The following is a 22,625-nucleotide window of genomic DNA, read 5'->3' as shown; positions in this document are numbered from 1 at the left end:
TTCTTTCCATTGAAAGGTTGTATATGCTGTAACAGATTTATGGGCAGGCAACCCACTCCCCAGGGCACTTAGGCATGTGGGGTGCACCTGTCATGAACTAATCCACCCAACCATCTTCTCAACAGCTGAAATGAGTTTCACGTACAGTTTCTATGGCATGAGTGAATATAAAGTTACAGATCATAGCGTGACGGGTAGATCGTGCATGCAGATCGCACATCAAAGTCACGCCATGGGTTACCCCGAGGTATTGGGGAAAAACATATATTTAAAAAGCTGAACAAATGGAATGGGCAGAAGACGCTCCTCACCTGGAGGGTGTCATGAACTAGTTGGACGCAAAGGAATGACGGGGGGCTCAGGGAACCAGCAAGGAAAGAAGGCTCAGAGCCTGGGGAGAGGTGGTAGGACGATGACGAGTGGTCCAAAAGGAAGAGGAGGAGTTGGAAACTGAGGAGGCAACAGGGTTTAGTGAGCAGGGGGAGTCTGTGGCATAGAGAAGTCCAGAATCAGAGGCAGAAGCTGATATTGTGGCAGTGCTGTCCATCCCCTCCCCATATTCTTTCATAACACCGACAACTGGGAAACACTGGCCTGCGAGCGCTCCAATTGGAGAACAGCCTTTACCAAAGGTGTTGTGGATTTTGAAGACACTCAAACTCAGGACAAAAGGGAGAAATGTGCTAAGAGGAAGGCACCCTTGGCAAACCCCCACCGTGATCAACTCCTGCCCAGAAACCAATGTCCCCACTGTGGAAGGATGTGTGGATCCAGAATTGGCCTCCACAGTCACTTATGGACTCATTTTTAAAATAGTGCTTATGGAAGACAATCTTACTCGGCTACAAGTGATCTCCAAAGAAGAAGAAGAAGAATATTCTTTAATACTAAGAGCATGTCTTTTGCATGTGGTTCTGGTGGGTTGATCTTGGCATTCTAGTAAAACCCAAGGTGGTTTGTGAGAGCCTGCAAACGGGTGGCCAGGACGGAGCCTTCCAGATGTTGGGGACTACAACTCCCACCAGCCCTAGGCAGAACAGTCAATAGGCAAGGATAATGGGAGTTGTGGTCCAAACTCCACGATGTTGGCTACCCCTGAGAAAGGCCTTTGGTATGGTCCAGCAGGGCTCTTCTTGGGACTAAGAACAGAGGTCAGCAACCTGAGGCCCATGGGCTGGAAGAGGCCCACGGAGGTCATTTGACCAGCCCACAAGCCGCCCCCAAACCAAGCTGCCCACTCACGCCTTGCACTAAACAGGTGCAGTGCAGGGACTCACTTTCGTGGCACCAAAAATTGCGTCTGCGCACATGCAGATGCCGAAAATCACAGGCGTTCACGCTCATGCATGCTCACCATCTGGCCCAGAGAGGGATCTCTGGGGGGCCGATCTGGTCCAGGCAAGATAAACCTTGCTGACCCCTGACTTAGAACATGAAGACTGCCTTTCTTGAGGTATGTTCCCATACAAGGTGATGAAGGCACAGAATTTCATTTCCAATGACCCCTGGCCAATGGCCATGATGCCTGCGACTGAGGGGAATCTAAAAATACCTGAATGGGCAAAAATTAGCCACCCCTGTTTTAGAGGGAGGACTTCTCCTTTTAGGGACCAAGAATTGAGAGGGTATCTGCGAATAGGCTATGCATCAGAAGGAGAGAAAGAGGCGATCCGAAACATCTGAACTCACCAGGAGGGGAGAGCAAAGCTGTCTGGTCGAATGTGAGTTTGGGTGAGAAATCAAGCTCATCTTGATTGATGCCCTGTTCCCAATTCCTCCTCTGCTAACGGGGAAAATCAAGGATTCTGCACCGAACCTCTGGAAGACTCTACATTTCCTCCTGCCTCCATTTCCTCTTTTCTCTACTTGGAATCCCAAGATTATCAGGCCAAAAACATCCAGCAGCAATTAATGCATTCCATTCCTCAAACAGAAGAGCTTGCAATGATACGCAAGCAAATTTCCTGGGAACAACTTGTGGTTAAGAGCAGGGAAATGTAGACATTTCCCTTTTGGGTTTGAAAGTCCTTTTTTTTTTTTTTGCCACCCAAAAAAAGTGTGGCCTGTGTCCTATCACAGACACAACTGGAAGCTGAAGCAAATTCTTTCCCCACCCCCGAAGTTCTCTGGTGTGAATTTCGAAGTTGATTGTTCTCCAGATATTCCCCGGTTGCTCAAATATTTGCTGTCTGTATTTGCCAATATGTGGACATGTGATACATGTCGCTGACTGCCTTGCTCCTATCGGCATCAGCGCTGACCACAGTTCGAAACACAGAGAGCGCTACAGTAGTCCGTTCCGAATGTAACCAGTTCATGGGTCACCAGAGCTCAGAGCAGCCTTTCTCAACCTTGGGTCCCCAGATGTTTTTGGCCTACATCTCCCATCATCCCTGACCACTGGTCCTGTGAGCTAGGGATCAGGGGAGTTGTAGGCCAGAAACATCTGGGGACCCGAGGTTGAGAGCCACTGGCTTAGAGGGAAAGCACATGTACCTATTTATTTAACATATTTCTGTCTTGCTTTTCAATGCAAGCCCTCACAAGGCTGCTTACAGTGGAAATGTTAAAACCCAAACAGCTGAGTGTTGGAAATGTAAAGAAGTAGAAAGCACATTTTACCATATGTGGTGGATGTGAAAGGAGCTATGGACTTTTGGGAGATGATTTATAATGAGTTGACAAAGTTATTTAAGGCAACTATCCCCCCAAAACTAGAAGCTCCTCCTCCCCCCCCTCCTCCTCCTCCTTTTTTACTAGAGATAACTGGAGCAGATATTCCCCCAAACCCAGATAAATCTATATCTTTACGCAACCACGGCAGCAGGAATATTATACGCACAAGAATGGCATGATGCGGTGCTCCCTACTGAAGAAGAATGGCAGCTGAGATTGATAGACTATGTAGACCAGCCAAGTTTGACGTGCAAAATTAGAGTTCAGAAAGAGACTGGTCTTAAAGAAGATTGGAAAATATTTGCAGAATGCTTAAAAGTTCGGTGTAAAAATGTTAGAATGCAAATAGGATTTGAGTAAGAACAGCAGTGGAGGGTGAGCTTTTTGTTCTTTATGTGAGATAAGGTGAAGGTATAGAGTAACAATAATATGCAGCATAAATTGAAATTTTGAGGGAAACACGGAGGGATGAAGTCGTAGGTGGAATGACTGATTGCTAAATTTGAAATGTTGTTGAATTGTTTATTTGTTGAAAATTTACAAATAAAATTATAAAAAACAAAACAATTGAACGAACATACAATAAAAGCAGCAGGTTATAAACGTAACTTCACAAATCAGAATGAAAACTCAATAAAAAACGACAGCCAATGTTTTCTAACCTTCCCACAAACTTGGTGCAAACAAACCAGTATGAATGCTTAGTAAACATACAACATCTTTGAGCCAACCTGCAGAGTTTATGCAAATAAACCAGAACAAATGCTCAATTAGAAGGTCACCTGGAAGTAACTTGTATGTCATAATGACAAATCAGCTAAGGGGTGTGGTTTTGAAACTATGAAATCTATGAATTCGGAAGAATACATTTGCGCACATAGAGAGCATTTTGAAATACAAACATCCGTAGTGGAAAGCCATCTTAGGGAGGACCAAACAGCATAGCTAGATTTTGATATACATATACACACACGTTAGAATCACAGATTTGTAGAGTTAGAAGGCACCCTGAGAATCATGTAGTCCAGGAATATACAGCTGTCCAATACAGGGATCGAACCTGCAAACTTGGTGTTATCAGCACCTTGCTCAAACCAACTGAGCTATTCTGAGATGGGTGTCTGCTTATCACATTTGAAAGCTGTGAACCTGAGGGAGGAACCAGCCTCTCTCTCACTTTAAGTTGTATGTAATTCCAGTGCAGTTTACTTGACTCCGGGAGGGCTGGCTCAGCAGGGATCAGTCCCGGAACCTCAAAACTATAGACCAAGTCAGGTGGAGTGGCTAGGATGTTGAACTTAGACCAGGGAGAGGCAGCTCTGTTTTGCAACAAAGCTCACTGGGTGATTTTGGACCACTTTATTGCCTCCTACCCTATAGGGTTGTTGTGACAGTGAACTTGGGACAGGCAGAGAGTGAGATGAGCATCTTGGCCAAGGAACAGGATAGCAATGCAATAACAAAACAGACAAACCTCACAGCACCAATGGTAGGGCTTTGCCAGGGCTGACTGAGGGAAATGCAAGGGACATCTGGTAAAATATTTTGATCCAGTGATGGTTCTGAGTCAGGCAAACTTCTGCTTCCTTTAGATAAGCCCAGCGGTTTACCCAGGAAAGCCGGCAAGTGCGCCAGAACCGGCTCTTGTTATTTCTAGCGCGGCGTCATAATAAAAACAAGGGCCCCTGAGCGCGTGCAGAGTGCACCCCCTTGCCCGCTGACTAAACGCAGCGCGCCCCAATACACCTGTGATCAAGGAAAGATGAGCTTCGAGGGGAAAGCGTGCGTCTGGAAACCTCCAGGCAAATCTGGGTCTTTGTACCTTTAAGGTACTTTTTTTTATAAAAGAAAAAGAAAATACTAGTAAGAATGAAATCAGTTCCCCGGCCTTTTATCTGCCCTCGTCTTTGTTTGCGCGCTGGGCAGGTGTCCAACCTGTCCGGGGCCCCTTTAAGAACCAAGCGCTTGTCACTCCTGCTCGCTCCGACTGTTTCTTTTTCCCCCGGAAGAAAAGTGTAGCCAGAGCGGCTGCTCAGACTCTGTGCAAGGTGGGGAGGGAGGTAACCAAGCAAGCACGCGCGCGCCTCGCTTGCGCGATACCAGCCACAGAACCGGCTCCATCCGAGCCTTTTGCGCGTAGGGAAGAACCGGGTGGAGAGGAAGGAATCCCCGATCGCTAAGCAGGGAGGCTGCTGCTGCTGCTGCTACAATCTGCAACATTCACAAAGGAGGTTGGAGAGGGGAGGAGGGCAAAACTCCAGGAACTGAAAGCAACAACAACAGCAAGCCGGGTTTCCCCCCCCCCAGCCCCCAGCAAAACGAGCAAGCCACCCGCAAACTCCTTTGCAGAAGGGCGCAGCAGACTCCTGGGAAGCAAAAAAAGAAGGAGAAAGAAATCGGCGAAACACGACATGGGCGCTAGCCAGTTCCACCTTTGCAGACCCGCAGGACGCAAGAGCCAGCTTGGGAGGCAGAAAGCGCTCCTGCTGGCATGCGCCCTGTGGATTTCCCTCTGCGCCCCGAGATGCGCGGCTTTCAACCTGGACACGAAATTTTTGATCCACAAGAAAGGCAAGACCCCGGACAGCTACTTCGGACTCTCCGTGGCTCTGCACCATCACATGGACGGGCAACGATACCTGTAAGTGACACAGCGTTGGGACGGGGAGCGTGCAATGTTTGGTATTGTGAGAGGCGCCCTTTTCTCCGGAGCCTCCCACTCTCTTTCTGAACTTGAGATTCAGACTGGAGGCATAAAATCCGCTGCAGTAGTTAAGAGGGGAGCAGGCATTCGAATCACACAGAACTGTCCGGCAAGCAGGGATCTGAGATTTAGAGAGCTGTCCGATATTTAAGCTGACATCCCTTTTTGTTCCTCCCCCAGGAAGCCCCATCTGAACTCTGAGGGACTTACTTTTGAGTAGACCTATCTGGGGTGTTATACCGAGAGGCACACTCTTTTCTTTCTGCCCATTTTTGCCTAGAACAACAGGTTGGCAAAGCCCCCATTTCTGCGCTCATTCGCCCTCCTTGCTGCCAACAAAGTTTGGCACTTCCCCAATCTGCTTTTAATTAAATGTCATATTCTTGGTTCCTTCTCTTGGGAATGGAGATCTAGCATATTTTTGTGGTCTCTGGTTAGCAAAAGAGACTCTTATAATAAGTGTCTGTGAACTAATGGAGAAGTTACTTGCATCCACTCCCCCCCCCCAAGCGTGCTGCAATTCACATCTGTTTGTGCCATTCAGCTTGTCAGCTTTTTGGATTTAGCTGGAATTCATCTGTTCCTGAACTCGATGCCTGTTTGCGTGTGTGTTCGAGAGCAATTTATGCCCTATTGTGTTGGGGTTGTACCACATGTGGCCTGGTGCGTCCAACATCAATTGGCCCTTTCCTTCCGAAGCGAGATGTTGATTGAAACCAGGGAAGCGGCTGCAAATGTGATGGTTAATGCTGTTTGCTGACAGAAAATATATTCAGGGTCACTGAATATTGGTGGCCACCGGTAACACAAGATCGGCGGTTGCCAACGTGCTGCTTGTGGGTGCCTATGAAGGTTTTCCCTGGTTGCCCGAAGGGTTTTTTCCACACAAATTAGGCTTGTAAGAAGCATTGCATTGTAGCCAATATCATGTGTTGCAGAGTATGCTTGGTTGTGGTTTGCAGATATGTCCACAGACCCAGAAAGATGGCAACTCTTGCAGTTAAATTCAAGTCTACCCAGTGGCACATTGCAACCTAATCAGAAAATGCAGTGTTAGAAACTCGGATGTATGAGCTAGGATCCAAATAGCTTCTTAAACCAAGGTTACAGTTGCCAGAACAGAATGTCTAGTTTGGGGGTAAGACGGCTCTAAAGTCTTATTTTTACAAATGATGGATGACTGACAGTGATGGATTCTCAGTTAAACATCTGGCTAGTTCAGATGACCACCTTGAGCCAGGTTAAGAGCTCTGAGAACTTAGGGAAGAAAAGTCACTTTATCCAGGGACAGTTCACATGTACAGTGGTACCTCAGGTTAAGTACTTAATTCGTTCCGGAGGTCCGTTCTTAACCTGAAACTGTTCTTAACCTGAAGCACCACTTTAGCTAATGGGGCCTCCTGCTGCCGCTGCGCCGCCAGAGCACAATTTCTCTTCTCATCCTGAAGCAAAGTTCTTAATCCGAGGTACTATTTCTGGGTTAGTGGAGTCTGTAACCAGAAGCGTATGTAACTTGAAGCGTATGTAACCTGAAGTACCACTGTATATCTGCCCCAAACTCTTTTTCTTAATGATGACTTCTGCTCCTCCGGCTGCACAGAAAATGCATTTGGTTCCAAAAATTCGTTCTGATTGTGCAGATAATATATAAAAGATAGAATTCTACAGGATGGGGGCATGGGTGTGCAAAAACAGTCCAGATTCAATGATCCCCAGGCATGCACCTTCCAGATGGTGGAGATGATATTTTATGTGAATCGCCCTGAGACCTTCGGGTATAGGGCGGTATATATAAATTAAGTAAATGATAAAAATGTCAGGTGCCATCCTGGCACCCAGGCATGTCACAAGTGCTCCTGGCGCCTGGCTAATTTCGAACACTGACAGCACATTGATATACCTTACTGGGGAAGCAGAATAAAAAGGGCAAATCAGAACTTAAGGTAAAGGTAAAGGGACCCCTGACCATTAGGTCCAGTTGTGGCTGACTCTGGGGATGCGGCGTTCATCTCGCTCTATAGGCTGAGGGAGCCGGCGTACAGCTTCCGGCTCATGTGGCCAGCATGACTAAGCCACTTCTGGCGAACCAGAGCAGCGCACGGAAACGCCGTTTACCTTCCCGCCGAAGCGGTACCTATTTATCTACTCGCACTGGTGTGCTTTCGAACTGCTAGGTTGACAGGAGCAGGGACCGAGCAACGGGAGCTCACCCCGTCATGGGGATCCGAACCGCCGAGCTTCTGATTGGCACGTCCTAGGCTCTGTGGTTTAATCCATAGCACCACACTTAGGGACAAATCCTTACCATCCCAAACCTGCTTAATTCAGAGCAGCACAGTTTTGTTTGGGATATGCATGTGAGGGCGAGGCTCCCTTAGCACTCAGTGCATGGATGAGGCTCAGCTCTTATGCAAGTGGCAGCAGATAACAGGTGCCAACCCAACCAATGCAACATGCAGGCCACTCTGTTGGTTCACGAGAAGCCTTTCGAAACCTTATCCAGCAAGGATGCAGTACTAAATATTTGGTATGTATGTCATACCTTCTTCTTTTTTTAATGGCATCAAATGGTTGCTGGAATGCTTTTATTTCTTCTAAGAAATTTATATCCCACTCAGTATTTATGCAAGTAAAAAGGAACCCAAAAAACTTCATTTTTTTAATTTAAAAAAATCCCTAAAGTATTTTATGTTATTATTTCCATTTATATGCCATTTTTTTCCTATGTAAATTTGCATAAACGCAACAATACCTCTTTTCAGAGAACTGCCCTGATTGCCCATTTGCAATTGGGCCCAATTAAAGGTGTTATAACAATAACAATTATTATTATTATTAGTGCCCTGCCCATTTGTCTGGGTTTCCCCAGCCACTCGGGGCAGCTCCCAACAGAATATTAAAAACACGATAAAACATCAAACATTAAACTTCCCTAAACAGGGCTGCCTTCAGATGTCTTTCTTCTAAAAGTCAGATAGTTGTTTATTTCCTTGACATCTGATGGGAGGGCATTCCACAGGGTGGGCGCCACCACCGAGAAGGCCTTCTGCCTGGTTCCCTGCAACCTCACTTCTCGCAATGAGGGAACCGCCAGAAGGCCCTCAGAGATGGACCTCAGTGTCTGGGCTGAACTGTGGAGGTGGAGACACACCTTAAAGCCCTTAGCAGCTTGGGAGCAGTTTACCTGTGAGATCGCTTTACCCCATATAGGCCCATACGACCGCTTCAGTCTAAAGAACTGGCAGTGTTACAGGTATCACATAATACTGATTCTGAACTTGTTGTTGTTGGCACCCATCTACATAAATCCATACACAGTGGAATTCCCTGCCTCTTGACATTAGCCAACCACCTTCGCTGCTCTTTTCAACACCTGCTTAAAAATTTTTTTTTCTAGGCAAGCCTACCCAGACAGGCAGAAATCATCGTTGAAACACCTCAGTCGATACCAGCTGGTTAAAATATATGTGCTCCACCAGGAATCTGGTGGCATTGTTGACGGGGGCAAGATCTGTCAAGATGGGCAGTTTAGGATGCATAGATGATCTCTGGCTCTGCTGGTGTTAAGTGACTAGCCTGGCTTAGCCAAAGGCACACCAGCATAACTTAATAATAATGATAATGTTATTATTTATACCCCCACCGGTCTGGCTGAGTCGAGGCCAGCGCAAGATGCCCAAAATGGACATTCTGGGGGTGTGGTTTGGGCAGCACCGGGGGAGACTCTTAGGTCGAATCCTAAGCTTGTTCTGCTCATTCAGATGATTGGCAGCCCTGCATAAAACACTATTTTAAAGGCATGTTTCCCCTCTTCCAGGCTTAGGCAGAGCAGCTGCAGCGGTTCCACAGCTGAACGGGATTTGGCTCTGGTGTATCTTTAGGGCAGTTTAACTTACGCCGGTTTGTATTACGCCAAGCTTCTTGTGTGCATAGGATTGCTTCCTATGTCTGGTCCACACTTCTCAATGTGAGGAGTTGTGGGGAGACACCTGAAATGGGTAGTTATAAAAAATATTTAAAATGATAAGAATATTTATTTATTTATTTACTGCTCGTCGTTACGCAAAACTCTTAAGCGGTTTACAACACAGGTTAAAACACCTTAAGTAAACAGCAAACACCAAAACAAAAAGGAGGGAATTTATACATTCGATGAAACGCAACTCAATAGAGCATCCTCGTCGGTGTCAAAATAAACATTGCCACATAAAAAATCAGCTGCAAAAAAAAAAAAAAAATGCGAGGAAAATCCATGGTAAAAGGACTAAATCCAAGCATCCTCTAAAGATCAGGCAGCAAAATAATTAAAAATGAAAATGAGCTAAAAAGTATAAATTTCACCTTTTTAAAAAACGACAATAAAAACCCCCAAACCTGATTCGCAATGAAGCAAAAGAAAACCGACTCATTCTTCCCCACCACCATACATCAATCCATCACCCCATGAAAATCACGAAGAAAACTTTGGCTTAGAATCAGTTTGATTCCCTCCCCCTTTCTTTTTCCTTTCTCCTCCTATGAAGAGGCTGCTTCCTCATGTTTTAATGTTGTATTTTAATCTTTTTTAAAAATTGTATTTTAATCAACTTGTTTTTATTATTGGTTGTTAGCCGCCCTGAGCACGGTCTTGGCTGGGGAGGGCAGGGTATAAAGAAAAATTTATTATTATTATTATTTAAAACAGCCACTGTTAAGAGCCATTAAAAAAAATACACTGGGGCAAGAGAGATATCAGCCTAGTGGCTCAAAAGCAGGCTGCAATGGAATAATGCAAGGAGAATAGCTCAGTTGGTTAGAGCGTGGTGCCATTAAGGCCAAGGTTGCAGATTTGATGCCCGTATGGAACAGCTGCATATTCCTGAATTCCGGAGGGTTGGACTAGATGATCCTCAGGGTATCTTCCAACTCTGTGATTCTATATGAAGGGGCACATGCTGGATTTCCAACAGCCATCCCCTTGGGGCATGTGAATTGGAGGCTCTTGGCTCTGTTCCCTCCTCATTTTTTGCACGTGGCACACACTGGCCTGCTTTACCCCTTTGAGTTTGTTCTTCAAAGCACATGCCTAGTCTTGCAGATGCTTCCCTGTGGTTTGCGCCTCCTCCTTCACTCACGCTGCCTGTCTGCCATGCAGAGAGAGTCATCTGGGTGTGATGCAGGTACTTAGTGAGTTGGTAGTTTAGGGCTGTTTGAGGAGCAGCTGATCTAAGGTTCTGATCCTATGTTTACTTACTGGGCGGAAGGGGGGGCAATGGAGGAGAAATTTGAGTCAGTACACCTTTAAAGCCAGATCTAGCAGATCCACGCTTTCTGAAACAATACGAGAACCAGAACGCAGCTTATCTTTGAAACGTACATTTGTCTGAATTTTGCGGTGCTGTTTTCCAGCCCAAAGTATACAAAAGCGCATATGATAGTGTGCCTGAGAATGAGGATATTAGATATAGCAGCACATTTTATTCAGGAAAAATCACTTGCGAAAATGGGCACATCAGTCTAAACTGCGTATGTTCATTAGCAGAAGTCTGCACCGAAACGCTAAGGACTTTTCCCCTCAGTGGAAAATTTCTGCAAACATGTAGAGAAGCCGAAATGAAGATTTGAAAAATGAGAAACTGAGAGAATGGAAAAGTATAGATCCTTCCAGCCCTACCTGGGAGTAAGGCTTGTTAACTCAATGGGACTTACTTCTGAGTAGTGGTTTCTTCTTGAAACAATGCTGAGCTGAATGGACCAGTGATTTAAAGCAGTTTTCTCTGCCCTTACGATATGAAACACCGCAAAGTATTGTATTAATTCTCTACAGGACTGGGAAACCTTACTGACTATCTGAGGTTGGCATCAAAAAATCTGAATTTTTCCTCCAGCCTTCCTAAGCAGTCTGTCCCTCTGGCTTTTGTTACGTGTGTGTGTGTGTGTGTGTGTGTGTGTGTGTGTGTGTGTAAATACACTTACAAAGCACTGAGACGAATTCCAGCCATGTGCAAAAGGTTAAATGGAAAGGTATTGCCCTAATGCACAAAGTACCTATGCAAAGGTGATGGGGGAAAGCGAAATCAATGGAAATTCTTCCCCCACAGAAGTCTATTTTCATATGCATTAATTATGCTTTTGTCTCATGCGGCTCGGCTCAGGATCAGCCAGAGAGCTCAGAAAGATTCGGATCTGAGGCTTTGCAGTCCTTAACTGATCCGCTTGCTGTCTGGCGTGCTGTTTCCAAATCATTCTTGGAAAACCCCAAGCGGTTGTAGTTCCAGGAGCCCTAAAGCACAGCTCCCCCCCTCTCTCCATAGCCCATCTCCCTTTCCTTCTAACTCTGGGTGTAGAAACCACTGTCTCCAAGAGGGAAGAAACAGGCAAATAAGCAACAATCGCTCCTACTAACACTCACATACCGTATTGGCCCGAATATAAGCCACACCCGCAAATAAGCCGCACCTTTAAAATTCAAGGGGGGGGGGAGAATACCCAAATATAAGCCGCTCCCTTAAAATTGGGTTACACGCTGAAAGTCGCTGCGGTTGGTAGAATTTTAACTCGGAGCCAATTTAAGCCTTTGATTTTCCAAGCCTGCAAAAGTTACCGTACAATCGCTGAAATCGCAAATCGCTATTCAATTGGCTACAATTTCCGCAGGCACTCACACCCGTAAATGGCACATGAACAGTCTCAAGCTCGCAAATCAACAATAAAACATTTACCGTATGTCTGTTTCAGCGGCGATATCGTAAAAAGGCCAATTTTTGTAAGGTCGCGAATTTAAGCTGCACTTTAACTTTTCATGGTTGGAATTGGGGGGGGAAGTGAGGCTTATATTCAAGCCAATATGGTAACTTCATGGAAGTTCAGCAGCAGTTTAGTGGACATTTCCCCTAACTGGCACACAATTGTATGCAATTTTGCCTAAGACAAGCATTCCTGCAAGGCGATTTCCCTGAATGTGATGCATATTTTTTTTGCATGTCCTCATCACTAGTATACACATCCAGGGTTGCCATATGTCCTCTTTTTCCAGGACATGCCCTCCTTTTCATGGGTAGAGTTGTCATAGCGATCCATAGTTAAAAGTTGAAATTGTCCCAGGTGTCCTTCTTTTGCTCTTCAAAATATGGCAACCATATTTTCTTTCACACTTCCCCACGGCAAATGCATCCCTGTACTTATTAAAAGGTAAAGGTACCCCTGCCCGTACGGGCCAGTCTTGACAGACTCTAGGGTTGTGCGCCCATCTCACTCAAGAGGCCGGGGGCCAGCGCTGTCCGGAGACACTTCCGGGTCACGTGGCCAGCATGACATCGCTGCTCTGGCGAGCCAGAGCCGCACACGGAAACGCCGTTTACCTTCCCGCTAGTAAGCGGTCCCTATTTATCTACTTGCACCCAGGGGTGCTTTCAAACTGCTAGGTTGGCAGGCGCTGGGATCGAGCAACGGGAGCGCACCCCGCCACGGGGATTCGAACCGCCAACCTTTCGATCGGCAAGCCCTAGGCGCTGAGGCTTTTACCCACAGCGCCACCCGCGTCCCCTGTACTTATTAGTTTGCTGGAAAACTACATTGCAAAATTCGGACAGGTGTGAATTTTGAAAGACTGCCATGGTTCAGGCCTTGTAGTGTTTCAGGAAGAGTGAATTGTGTAGTTTTGCCTTTAAACGTGGACCATATTGAATTGCTCCCCACTCCCTAGTGGAACAACCTTGAGCTTTTTCTGATTTTGATTTGACATTCCTTCCTCCCCACCAGCCAATTTGAATGTTTTGATCCAGAGCGATGGCCCAAGTGTATTTCTTAGGCCCAAGAGTATCTCTTCATCCAGACCCAGCCGTGAATTGTTCATTTACAAACAGAGGCCTATCCTAGACCAGTCTCATCCTTGAGGATCAAGGTGTGAGGTTCCCATGGCCCTGTTAACATTCTTGTAGTTCTTTGATGGATTGGATAAATTCTACGGTGCTTTACAAAAGACCTTTTCAAACCACCGGATTTTTCCTCTTGATTAACTAACTCTCTCTCTTAGCTCAGGCCTCTGTTCCCATGGAGACATGTATTATGTTGTTTAAGAGCCAGGGTTTCTTCCACACACCCCCTTCCTTACTTAGCCTTGGTATAAATCACGGCTACTTGCACTAATTCTAAATGTACTGATCTTCTAGATTGCGTTTCAGCCGGAGATCTGTTTGTGTTCTTCTGTTCTTACTGGGGCTGCGCAAGGATGGGTGAATCTGTCTGTTTCTGTTTTTCCAATCTTAAATTCAGCTTTCCACATTTGCACATAGGTTGGCGATTTTTATTTTGCAAAAGGATTTCTCTTCATAAGCACATTCTTGTAGGCAATTTTGCCTGAAATAAACCTTTCTGAAAGAGATTCCGCTTACTAGAATGCATGAAAATGTATTTTATTTTCACTAATATATGCATTTATAGGTGCCCTTTGCCAGGGCCGGCCCACACATGAGGTAACATGAAGCAACTGCCTCAGGCGGCAGGATCCACAGGAGCAGCAGATCCCAATGTAGATCTTTATTCCACCCCCACCCCCATTCCTGATGTAGATCTTCACTCCTTCTTCCCTGGCAGGGAGTGGGGACGCCATTTTGTGGTTTACCTCAGGTGCCAAAATGTCTTGGGCTAGCCCTGCCCTTTACGCTAGCATAGCTAGTTCCAGGACCCATTTCTAATCTGAACATACATTTAGGGGCCTATTTCTTAACCTTTTACCACATATTTGCATGATGGTAGCGCTCCTGTTGTGACCCACTGTGGATCAGGCCGCAATCCAGTAGTTGGAGACCAGCATGCTAGTAAGTCCAGTGCACTTTCTTTGACTGGAGAACTGCAATTCAAAATTCAGAGAAGTGCCGATTTCAAAAAATGGCTGCGTTTTGGTTTGCATATTGTTTCAGAAAGAGAAAATTAGGTAAGTTCGTTTTTAAAGGCGATCTAAATCTATGCCATGTTTGGTGGGGAGCCCTGTTCCTCTGCCTTTAATAGTGGTCTTCCAGGCAAGCATTTATTAAAGCTTTTCCTGATTATATTATTATTATTATTATTGTTAGTACTAGTAGTACTTCGCCCAAATGCCTGGGTTGCCCCAGCCACTCTGGGCAGCTTCTAACATAAACAAACATCAACAGAACAGAACATTACAAGCGCCTTGATACAGGGCAGCCTTCAGATGTCTACAGGCAGTCGTATAATTATTTATCTCTTTGACATCTGATGGAAGGGCTTTCCATGGGGCGAGAAGGCCCTTTGCCTGGTTCCCTGTAACTTCACTTCTCACAGTGAGGGAACCGCCAGAAGGCCCTCGGCGCTGGACTTCAGTGTCCGGGCTGAACGATGGGGGTAGAGGTGCCCATTCAGGTATACAGGACCAAGGCCATTTAGGGCTTTAGAGGTCAGCATCAACACTTTGAATTGTGCTCGGAAACGTACTGGGAGGGGGAAGATGGAGAAAGATGTCACAAATTTCTGTGCATCAGGTGTTAAAAAGATCTGAAAAAGAAAGAAAAATTGTTTTATTAGACATCTGGCATTTAGGGGGCGGGGCATTTCATCCGTGCACTTATTCCGAATCAGTTTGGTAGCAGATAAATCCTGCAAAGTGCTCCATGGCCATAATTTCTTTCGGCCTTGTGACTCTGTTCCAATTTTGCGTAGGAAGCTACCTTATATCAAACCAGACCGTTAGTCAGCCCAACTCAAGATTGCCTGCTGCTCTCTCCAGGTTTTCAGACTGGGTTCCCAACTCCACCCTGGAGACTGAATCTGGGACTTCCTGCATTCAAAGCAGCGGCGTGCAGTGAAATTTTTCGTAGGGGAACAGTTAGGGCCAGTAGCGCCAGCTTGTGAGGGTGATGGGGGAGAGGTTGACATCATGTGTGTGATGTCTCAATGTCCTGACATCAGAAGCATCAGTATCACACCTTCCTCCCTATAATAATAATTATTATTTATACCCCACCCATCTGGCTGGGTTTCCCCAGCCACTCTAGGAGACTCCCAACAGAATATTAAAAACACAATAAAACATCAAACATTAGAAACTTCCTTAAACAGGGCTGCCTTCAGATGTCTTCTAAAAGTCAGAGAGTTGTTTGTTTCCTTGACATCTGATGGGAGGGCGTTCCACAGGGCGGGAGCCACCACTGAGAAGGCCCTATGCCTGGTTCTCTGTAACCTCACTTCTTGCAGTGAGGGAACCGCCAGAAGGCCCTCAGCGCTGGACCTCAGTGTCCGGGCTGAACGATGGAGGTGGAGATGCTCCTTCAGGTATACTAGGCCGAGTCCATTTAAGGCTCCCTAAGCTGGGCAAAAGCTTCCTGGGCTTTGGGAAGGAGAAGGCAGGGCTCTGACAGGGTGCTGGAGTCCCCTGTCTCCTTCCCAAAGCCAGGTGGGCACTGGGAAGGTGGTGGGAGGGCTCATGGACCCATGGGAGTATCAAGCCTCCCTCCCTAAGACGGACAGAAGCTTTTCAGGGCTTTGGGAAAGTGGCACCAGGGGAACATTTATGGGGCTAGCCTAGTCCTCCTAGTCTGCTGACCACACACCACTGGTTCAAAGGCATGTGTTATACTACTGATCTGTGAACTTTCTCGAAAGGGATGAAGCAGTGTGGCTGGACATTCATGGCTCACTCAAAATATGTGGATTGTTATTGAATCTGTTGCTGCGGCTGTTTAGTTCCAGGATTAAACCATGAAATGGTCAATGAGGAGCTTGCAGCCTTCTGGATTTTGTTGGCTAAACATCGCCCATGTTGGCTAATGCCGATGGGAGCATTCCGAGAGCCTCAGGTTCCCCATCCCCAGTTCAGATCACACAAAATCCTAACGGTGCTTCTGAGCATACGCAAAGCGCCTTTCTGAGGCTGTTGAAGCAAGCGCAGCCAGGCTCTGTGCATCTGGGATGAGCAGTGAAGCCTTCCAAAGCACATGGCAAGACTTCTAAAGAGCTGCGAGCTCCGGTCACCTCTCGGAGTTGAATTTTGCAATAGGCCTTGTTTGCTCACGCTGCAGTACCTACTTAAAAAATAACAAACATATTAACACCATCAGGGCAAAAACAGTGGGAGAGCGGGGGGGGGGGAATGAGAGGAGAGTCAGACTTCTTGGCTTTCGCATTTCTGAGACAGCTGGAGGGTCTCCCTCGCTCTCCTACCCCTTTGACAAGGATGTCTTGTGCCCTGGAGAGGATTTCTGACGGCAGCAGCTGCACGGCTCGGAAAGCATCTGTGGAGACATTCCAAAGATTCATTTGCAAAGCTCTTGATGAAGTTGAGGGCTTCTCTGTCGAAGGCAATGGGCAATTCTGGTTCCCCCCCTCATTTTTCCTCCAAGAACAGCAGACCCCCCCACCCTCACCCCACAGGCTTTAGGTGAAAAGGGGGGAAAGAGGCAGCTGTGTGAAACATGTGTCTGCATGTGCGAACACTGTGAGAAAGTTTGGGGGATTTGATCTGTGAGCGGTGTTTTAGGAAAGGGGCAGCCCCAGAGTTTAATTTCAATGAAAGCTCACCCTTGAAGTCAATTTTGAATGCATGAGGGTTTTGCTTTCTCCTAAAAATGCATAGCAAAGGGGCTTAGAACCCTAGAATCATAGACTTGTAGTGGGACCCTGAGAGTCAACTCATTCAACCCCCCTGATGGCATCTCTAAAGGCTTACACATTTATTGGAATCCATCCTTTACTAAAGGACTAGCGACAAGGGATATTTTGACGACGGTTAAAAATGATGGACTTAACCTATAGCTAAGGATAGGGGGAGAAATGGGATTCTGTTCCCCTTTAATAGAATCATAGAATCATAAAATTGTAGAGTTGGAAGGGCTGTCTGGTCCAACCCCCCAGCAATGCAAACTTAGCCCATTCACACTTCCCAAAACAATGTTCAAATTGAAACACATAGGCCATCCTTTGAATTTTGCACTTCTCTGAATTTTGTAATGCCCTTCTCCAGCCAAAAGTATTATGCGTGTATAAGTTAGTGCAATGGGTGCCTCTAAATGCATGTAACTAGTGAAATAACATACAAAAGCGCATTTCGTTTGGGGAAATTGCTTTGCTAAAAAGGAGAAGTGCATATCAAGAGCAATTCAATGACGAATTTTGATGAGGACTTTACAAAACAAAACAGAGTATCAAACAGATGTGGAGATGTGCAGAACTGAATGTGAGACTGGAGAAATGAGAAACTGAGAGGAAGGGAAGCGGACATTTCTGCCCTTCCCTACTGAGCATGCTCTGCCAACCAGGTGATTGCTGGGAGATGAAGTTCCTTCTGGGTATTCGTAAAGGACTCTCCCCACCCTTGAGAAATGTAAAGTCCAAAGGGTAAGTAGGTTTGTTTGGAGAGTGCTGCTCTGCATCTGTCCTTTGCTCCCTCCCCCCACCCACTCCACAAATAATGCCTTTTCACCTTTGAGAAAGGGGTAAGGATGCTTTCTAAAGGCAGATCTTCCCTAAAGCCGGCCCATCCATGAGGCAAAGTGAGGCAAGTGCCTCAAGTGGCAGGATCCGCAGGGGTAGCAGATTTGACCTTCAAATAATGCATCGCCGGCTGCTGTCGCTGCCGTGGCAGCAACAAGGTCTGCAGTCCACTCCTTGGACGACAGATCTACTTCTCTTGGGCAGCCCCCCCCCCAGTGGCATAGCATGGATTGCCAGCACCCGGGATCACACAGAGGGGGTGGGAGGGAAGCGGACGCAGTACCCATGGACATTCAACTGCCTAATGGCGCTTGCGTCACCCAGGAGATCACAGCCACAGAGATGAGAAAAGAAGAGTCGTTCCGTTGTCTGCAGAGGTCACTTCCTGGTCCGCATGGAGAAGCCGTTTTCAACAGAGCCCAGCGACAGAAGCACACAGCTATATTGAGGCAGCACTGGGCGTTGAAATTTTGTGCCCCCTGACAATTTTGCGCCTGGGGCAACTGTCCCTGTGCCCCCATGATATGCCTTCTCCCCAGTTTTGCATCTACAAAGGCCTTTTGCTGAACTGAAGGTGCTGCTGGTCTCCTCCCACCCCAAGGGAGAAAATGTCAAGGGCTTCCCTTGGGGGTCTCCTGGGATCTGCAGCCACCTGGTGTGATTCAGAGCAGTACCCCCCTCCCAGTGATAGCCTTTGATTCCCTCTTCAGCCATTTGGTAAGAATGATCTGATCTCCCCCCACTCCATTGTTCCCGATGTAGATATGCATTTCCCCTTGTTCCTGATATAGAACTTCCCTCAACCTTTTCCCCCTGGTGGGCGGGGTTCACCTCAGGTGCCAAAATGTCTTGGGCTGGCCCTGCCTACACCTGTGTGCCCAGGTGCATGACTGGCTCAAGTGTTTTCAACTGGACCAAGTGAATGGAAATCCGTTGTGTGCATTTTTTAAGATAGCTATCCTGAATTTTGAACCTCGAAGCAGAATAGGGTTGGGCGATATATCAATATATCGTCCAAAACCGGTTTGAAGTCCGTGTGCATACGCTATGCAAAAATCACAATGTGGGGAAAACCGTGAAGCCAGCCAATGCCTCTACATAACTCCATCCTTATTTCAGACATCATGCTATATCAGTATATCGCAATATTCAGCTGGTGATCTATCGTGATGTTGAAAACCAGATTATCGCCCAGCCCCTAAACTTGAAATCCTCCACTTTTTGCACAGATTCCTGAAAATTTCAGCTTTTGCGTACAGCAAGTAGGGAGCAACACCCATACCATCTCTGGCACTATATAAGGCAGGGATTCAAAATCTATGGTGCTTCAGATGTTGTTGGACAGTGATGAATGGAGTTCTAATGTAGGAACATCTGAAGGGCAAATGGTTCCTGTCCTCTGGTATTATGAGTAAGCTACTTCCGCCTTCAGGAGGAGGTGGGGTTGTGGGCTTCATGGCCCCTCCACGCACGGTGGGTGGGGGTCAGCCCTGCACGATTGGGGGGATTCCCAGCTGCATCACCCCCTAGTAGGCCAATTGGCTGACTTGGGGGCGTGGCCTGCCCTATATAGGCAGGACGCGGCTGGGGATCTCCCTCTTTGCCACCCGTCAGCTGCTCCGGTTTTCCCACCCTCCTGCCCTCTAAGGTTTGCTTTCTTTGACCTTGCTATGGACCTTGGTTGGTCGCCATTGAGGGGCCTGGTAGGAATTTTTCCACATGGCAAATTGGCACCAGCCACTTGGTTTTTGCCTACCTTGTAGCAAATCGTCACAACTTTCTGGGTATTGGCGATTAGGCTTTGGTATTGTTCTGTAGATGGAAGAGGGGAGGTAGCGCCATCACCTGCCCCGCATAATGAAGGGTAGTCCGTTAAAGGATTCCGGGGGCTATGGCCCTGTCTTAAGGCTAGGGAAGTGAGGGCCTAAGGCACACCCCCTAAAGATGACCCTGGGGGAGTTCCTAGTTGATGTGCATCAGCTGGACTCCCTCTAATGGTGGTTAACCCTTCCCGGACTTCAAGCGGACGGGCTGAAGTCAGATATAGTCGGTTAGGACCAATGCCTAAGCTAATACCGCTCATCCCCTGTAACCAATAAAGTTGTGACCTTTTTTAGCCCATTAACCTTAATAATTGTGTCGTGTGTCATTATTTCCACCTGGGGGGGGGGCGGGAACTTGCCATGCAATCTTGATTTCCTTTTCTATACAGCAGTGTTCCCCAACCTTGGGCCTCCAGCTGTTTTTGGACTACAATTCCCATCATCCTTGACCACTGGTCTTGCTAGCGAGGGATGATGGGAGTTGTAGTCCCAAAACAGCTGGAGGCCCAAGGTTGGGGAACACTGCTATACAGCACTGAGCACATTGGGGCTGCTGATTAAACAAGGGGGTACAGTTCAAAAATGGGGGGGCAGCACAAATTTGCAGAGGCTGTGGCTTTTGCAGCATGTCTATGCAAAAGCATGCCAGCTTTAAAGGCTAGACATTATTGTAAGGGGAAGCGTCTACGAGCAAGGATGGGACTGTGTGGCGGCCTGCATGTCTGCGGAGCTTTTTTCCCCTTCCAAAAACATTTATAGCTCCTGTAGCAGCAGCAATTGTTGGGTAACTTTAGGAAGCACATCTTCGGCTCCTTTCAGAAGATGTTTGCACTGACCTTTGCAAAATTGACAGAAGCTGTCTGCTGATTTTTTTTTTTTTAAAAAGTTGCATCCTTCCTTGTTACGCTTCTTGGAAGGGGTCCCAGGTCAGAGAACAAAACAAAGGGAACAGGTGTTGAGGGTGGGGCTTCTTCAATGCAGCTTTGGATTAATGATAAAAGTCAATAAATGGGTGGCTTTTTTTAGTTGCTGTGATTCCTGGAAAGAGAGCTTTGAAGAGAGACTCCCTCGCCCCAAATCACCACCACAACGTTTTTCTCCTTAAGGAGGAGGCTAGATTAGGGTTTTCAGATGACAGGGGAGTGGGAGGGAAGCCTTGATCAAAGTTCAGGTGTGCTGGGTAAAATTTCGAAATTCAAGAGGCTTAGCTGGCCTTGAAGTCTTCCCCCAGGTTGGAATAGGGACGGCTATTCCTTTCACTTTGGAACTGGTTTCTTTTTAACCCATAATTCCGTTCCGTTTCTGCATTAATCTGTGATTTATTTCTTTTGTTTAAAAACCCTGTTCAAATGCATATTCAAATGTTTCTTTTGCTGCATTTGAGCCATCAACACCTGAGCAACATTCACAGAGGTGCGAAATCAGATGAGACAGCTAGGTTTTCCAGTCACACATTAGTCCATGACATGCAAATCAGGGTGTGTGTGTGTGTGTGTGTGTGCAGGAATTTGCAAATATCAAGTTTCTTAATCCTCCCAATTGAAACATCTACCCTGCGCATCTCCTTGCCTATTTCTCATGACTATGAATCACTGCTTGCCCTTTGCATCCCTTCTTCTTCTTTTAAATATTTTTTATTAATTTTTTAACAACAAGAACAACAAATGTCACAATTCCAAAACAGGAGCTGTAAAACACCCAAATTGGAATGTTCATAATAGTAGGATGCACAATAACTGATTTGGTGTTCAGCCAATATTATATACACAATAATAAAAAAGATTGCAGCAAAGTACTCAAACTACAAATAAAATATGCTAAATCGCTAACGTAGTACATACATTTAGTGCATAGTGCTAAACATAGTACAGCCCTCAAGCATTCTGGAGGGCACCACGTTGGCAAAGGCTGCCATAGTATCTCTCCCCTCCATTATTCCCCTCCATTATTACCCAGGACCCCCCACCAGCCTTGATATGGCCCAGTTTCTTGCCACTGTTTCATGTCAATTTCACATCCGTGCTGCGGCAAAACAGACAGCACATCTGGCTGTTTGAAAGTGGCATTGACCTCGTCGTAAATCCCGCTGGCTTCTTTTGACGCAGAATATTTGATTTAGGTTTGTTCCATTTGTAGCTTCGAATATGAGCCATGGCTTCAGTAGTCCTTTTGCAACACGCACCTGGTTTGTCTTAATTAAACCAGCGGAGGGGAGCTTCAGCAACTAAGCCCTGACAGCTCACCTTGGCTAGAGTCAACAGCCCATACTGTTGTGCTTTTTTGCACTTTTGTACCTTTGCTTATCTTAATTTATTTACGGTGCAATCTAGCCAAGGTGAAGAGCTCTTCTTCCCCCAGTTTTCAAGGAGAGATTTAAACCAGCACGTTAAGAGGATTAAAAAATGCTTATCTTTGGACAGTTCACGCGCTTGCAGAGCAGCTCTTGCAAAACATACCAAGTCAGCTTATCAGCTGGATCTACCATTTTCTGCACATGTACACGGGCAAATGACTTGGAGCACTCCAATATCTTCTTTTGGAGTAATAATAATAATAATTTATTTATACCCCACCCATTTGGCTAGGTTTCCCCAGCCACTCTGGGTGGCTTCCAACAGAATATTAAAAACATGATAAAATGTCAAACATTAAAAACTTCCCTAAACAGGGCTGCCTTCAGATGTATTCTAAAAGTCAGAGAGTTATTTATTTCCTTGACATCTGATGGTAGGGCGTTCCACAGGGCTGGCGCCACTACCAAGAAGGCCCTCTGCCTGGTTCCCTGTAGCCTCACTTCTCGCACTGAGGGAACCGCCAGAAGGCCCTCGGAGCTGGACTTCAGTGTCTGGACCAAACGATGGGGGTGGAGATGCTCCTTCAGGTATACTGGGCCAAGGTGGTTTAGGGCTTCAAAGGTCAGCACCAACACTTTAATTGTGCATGGAAACATACTGAGAGCCAATGTAGGTCTTTCGGGGCCAGTGTTATATGGCCTC

The 22,625-nt window shown here is 46.5% G+C and overlaps 1 protein-coding gene across 2 annotated transcripts in view; it reads left to right on the top strand.

Moving 5' to 3' along the window:
• Window positions 1-4,668: 4,668 nt before the first annotated feature.
• Window positions 4,669-22,625, top strand: part of ITGA3 (integrin subunit alpha 3) — an 83,521-nt gene continuing 65,564 nt past the window's right edge. Inside the window, exon 1 of one of the 2 annotated variants that reach the window (XM_053361333.1) lies at window positions 4,669-5,317. In XM_053361333.1, coding sequence (XP_053217308.1) covers window positions 5,088-5,317 — 230 coding nt within the window. In that variant the 5' untranslated portion in view covers window positions 4,669-5,087. The remainder of the gene's footprint in view (window positions 5,318-22,625) is intronic. The other variant, XR_008327250.1, reaches the window with a different exon arrangement.

This window comes from Podarcis raffonei, chromosome 13 (genome assembly GCF_027172205.1).
Source record: "Podarcis raffonei isolate rPodRaf1 chromosome 13, rPodRaf1.pri, whole genome shotgun sequence".
Classification (NCBI taxonomy): domain Eukaryota; kingdom Metazoa; phylum Chordata; class Lepidosauria; order Squamata; family Lacertidae; genus Podarcis; species Podarcis raffonei.
Note: the sequence above shows the minus strand (reverse complement) of the source record. Positions and strands in the feature narration are given on the sequence as shown.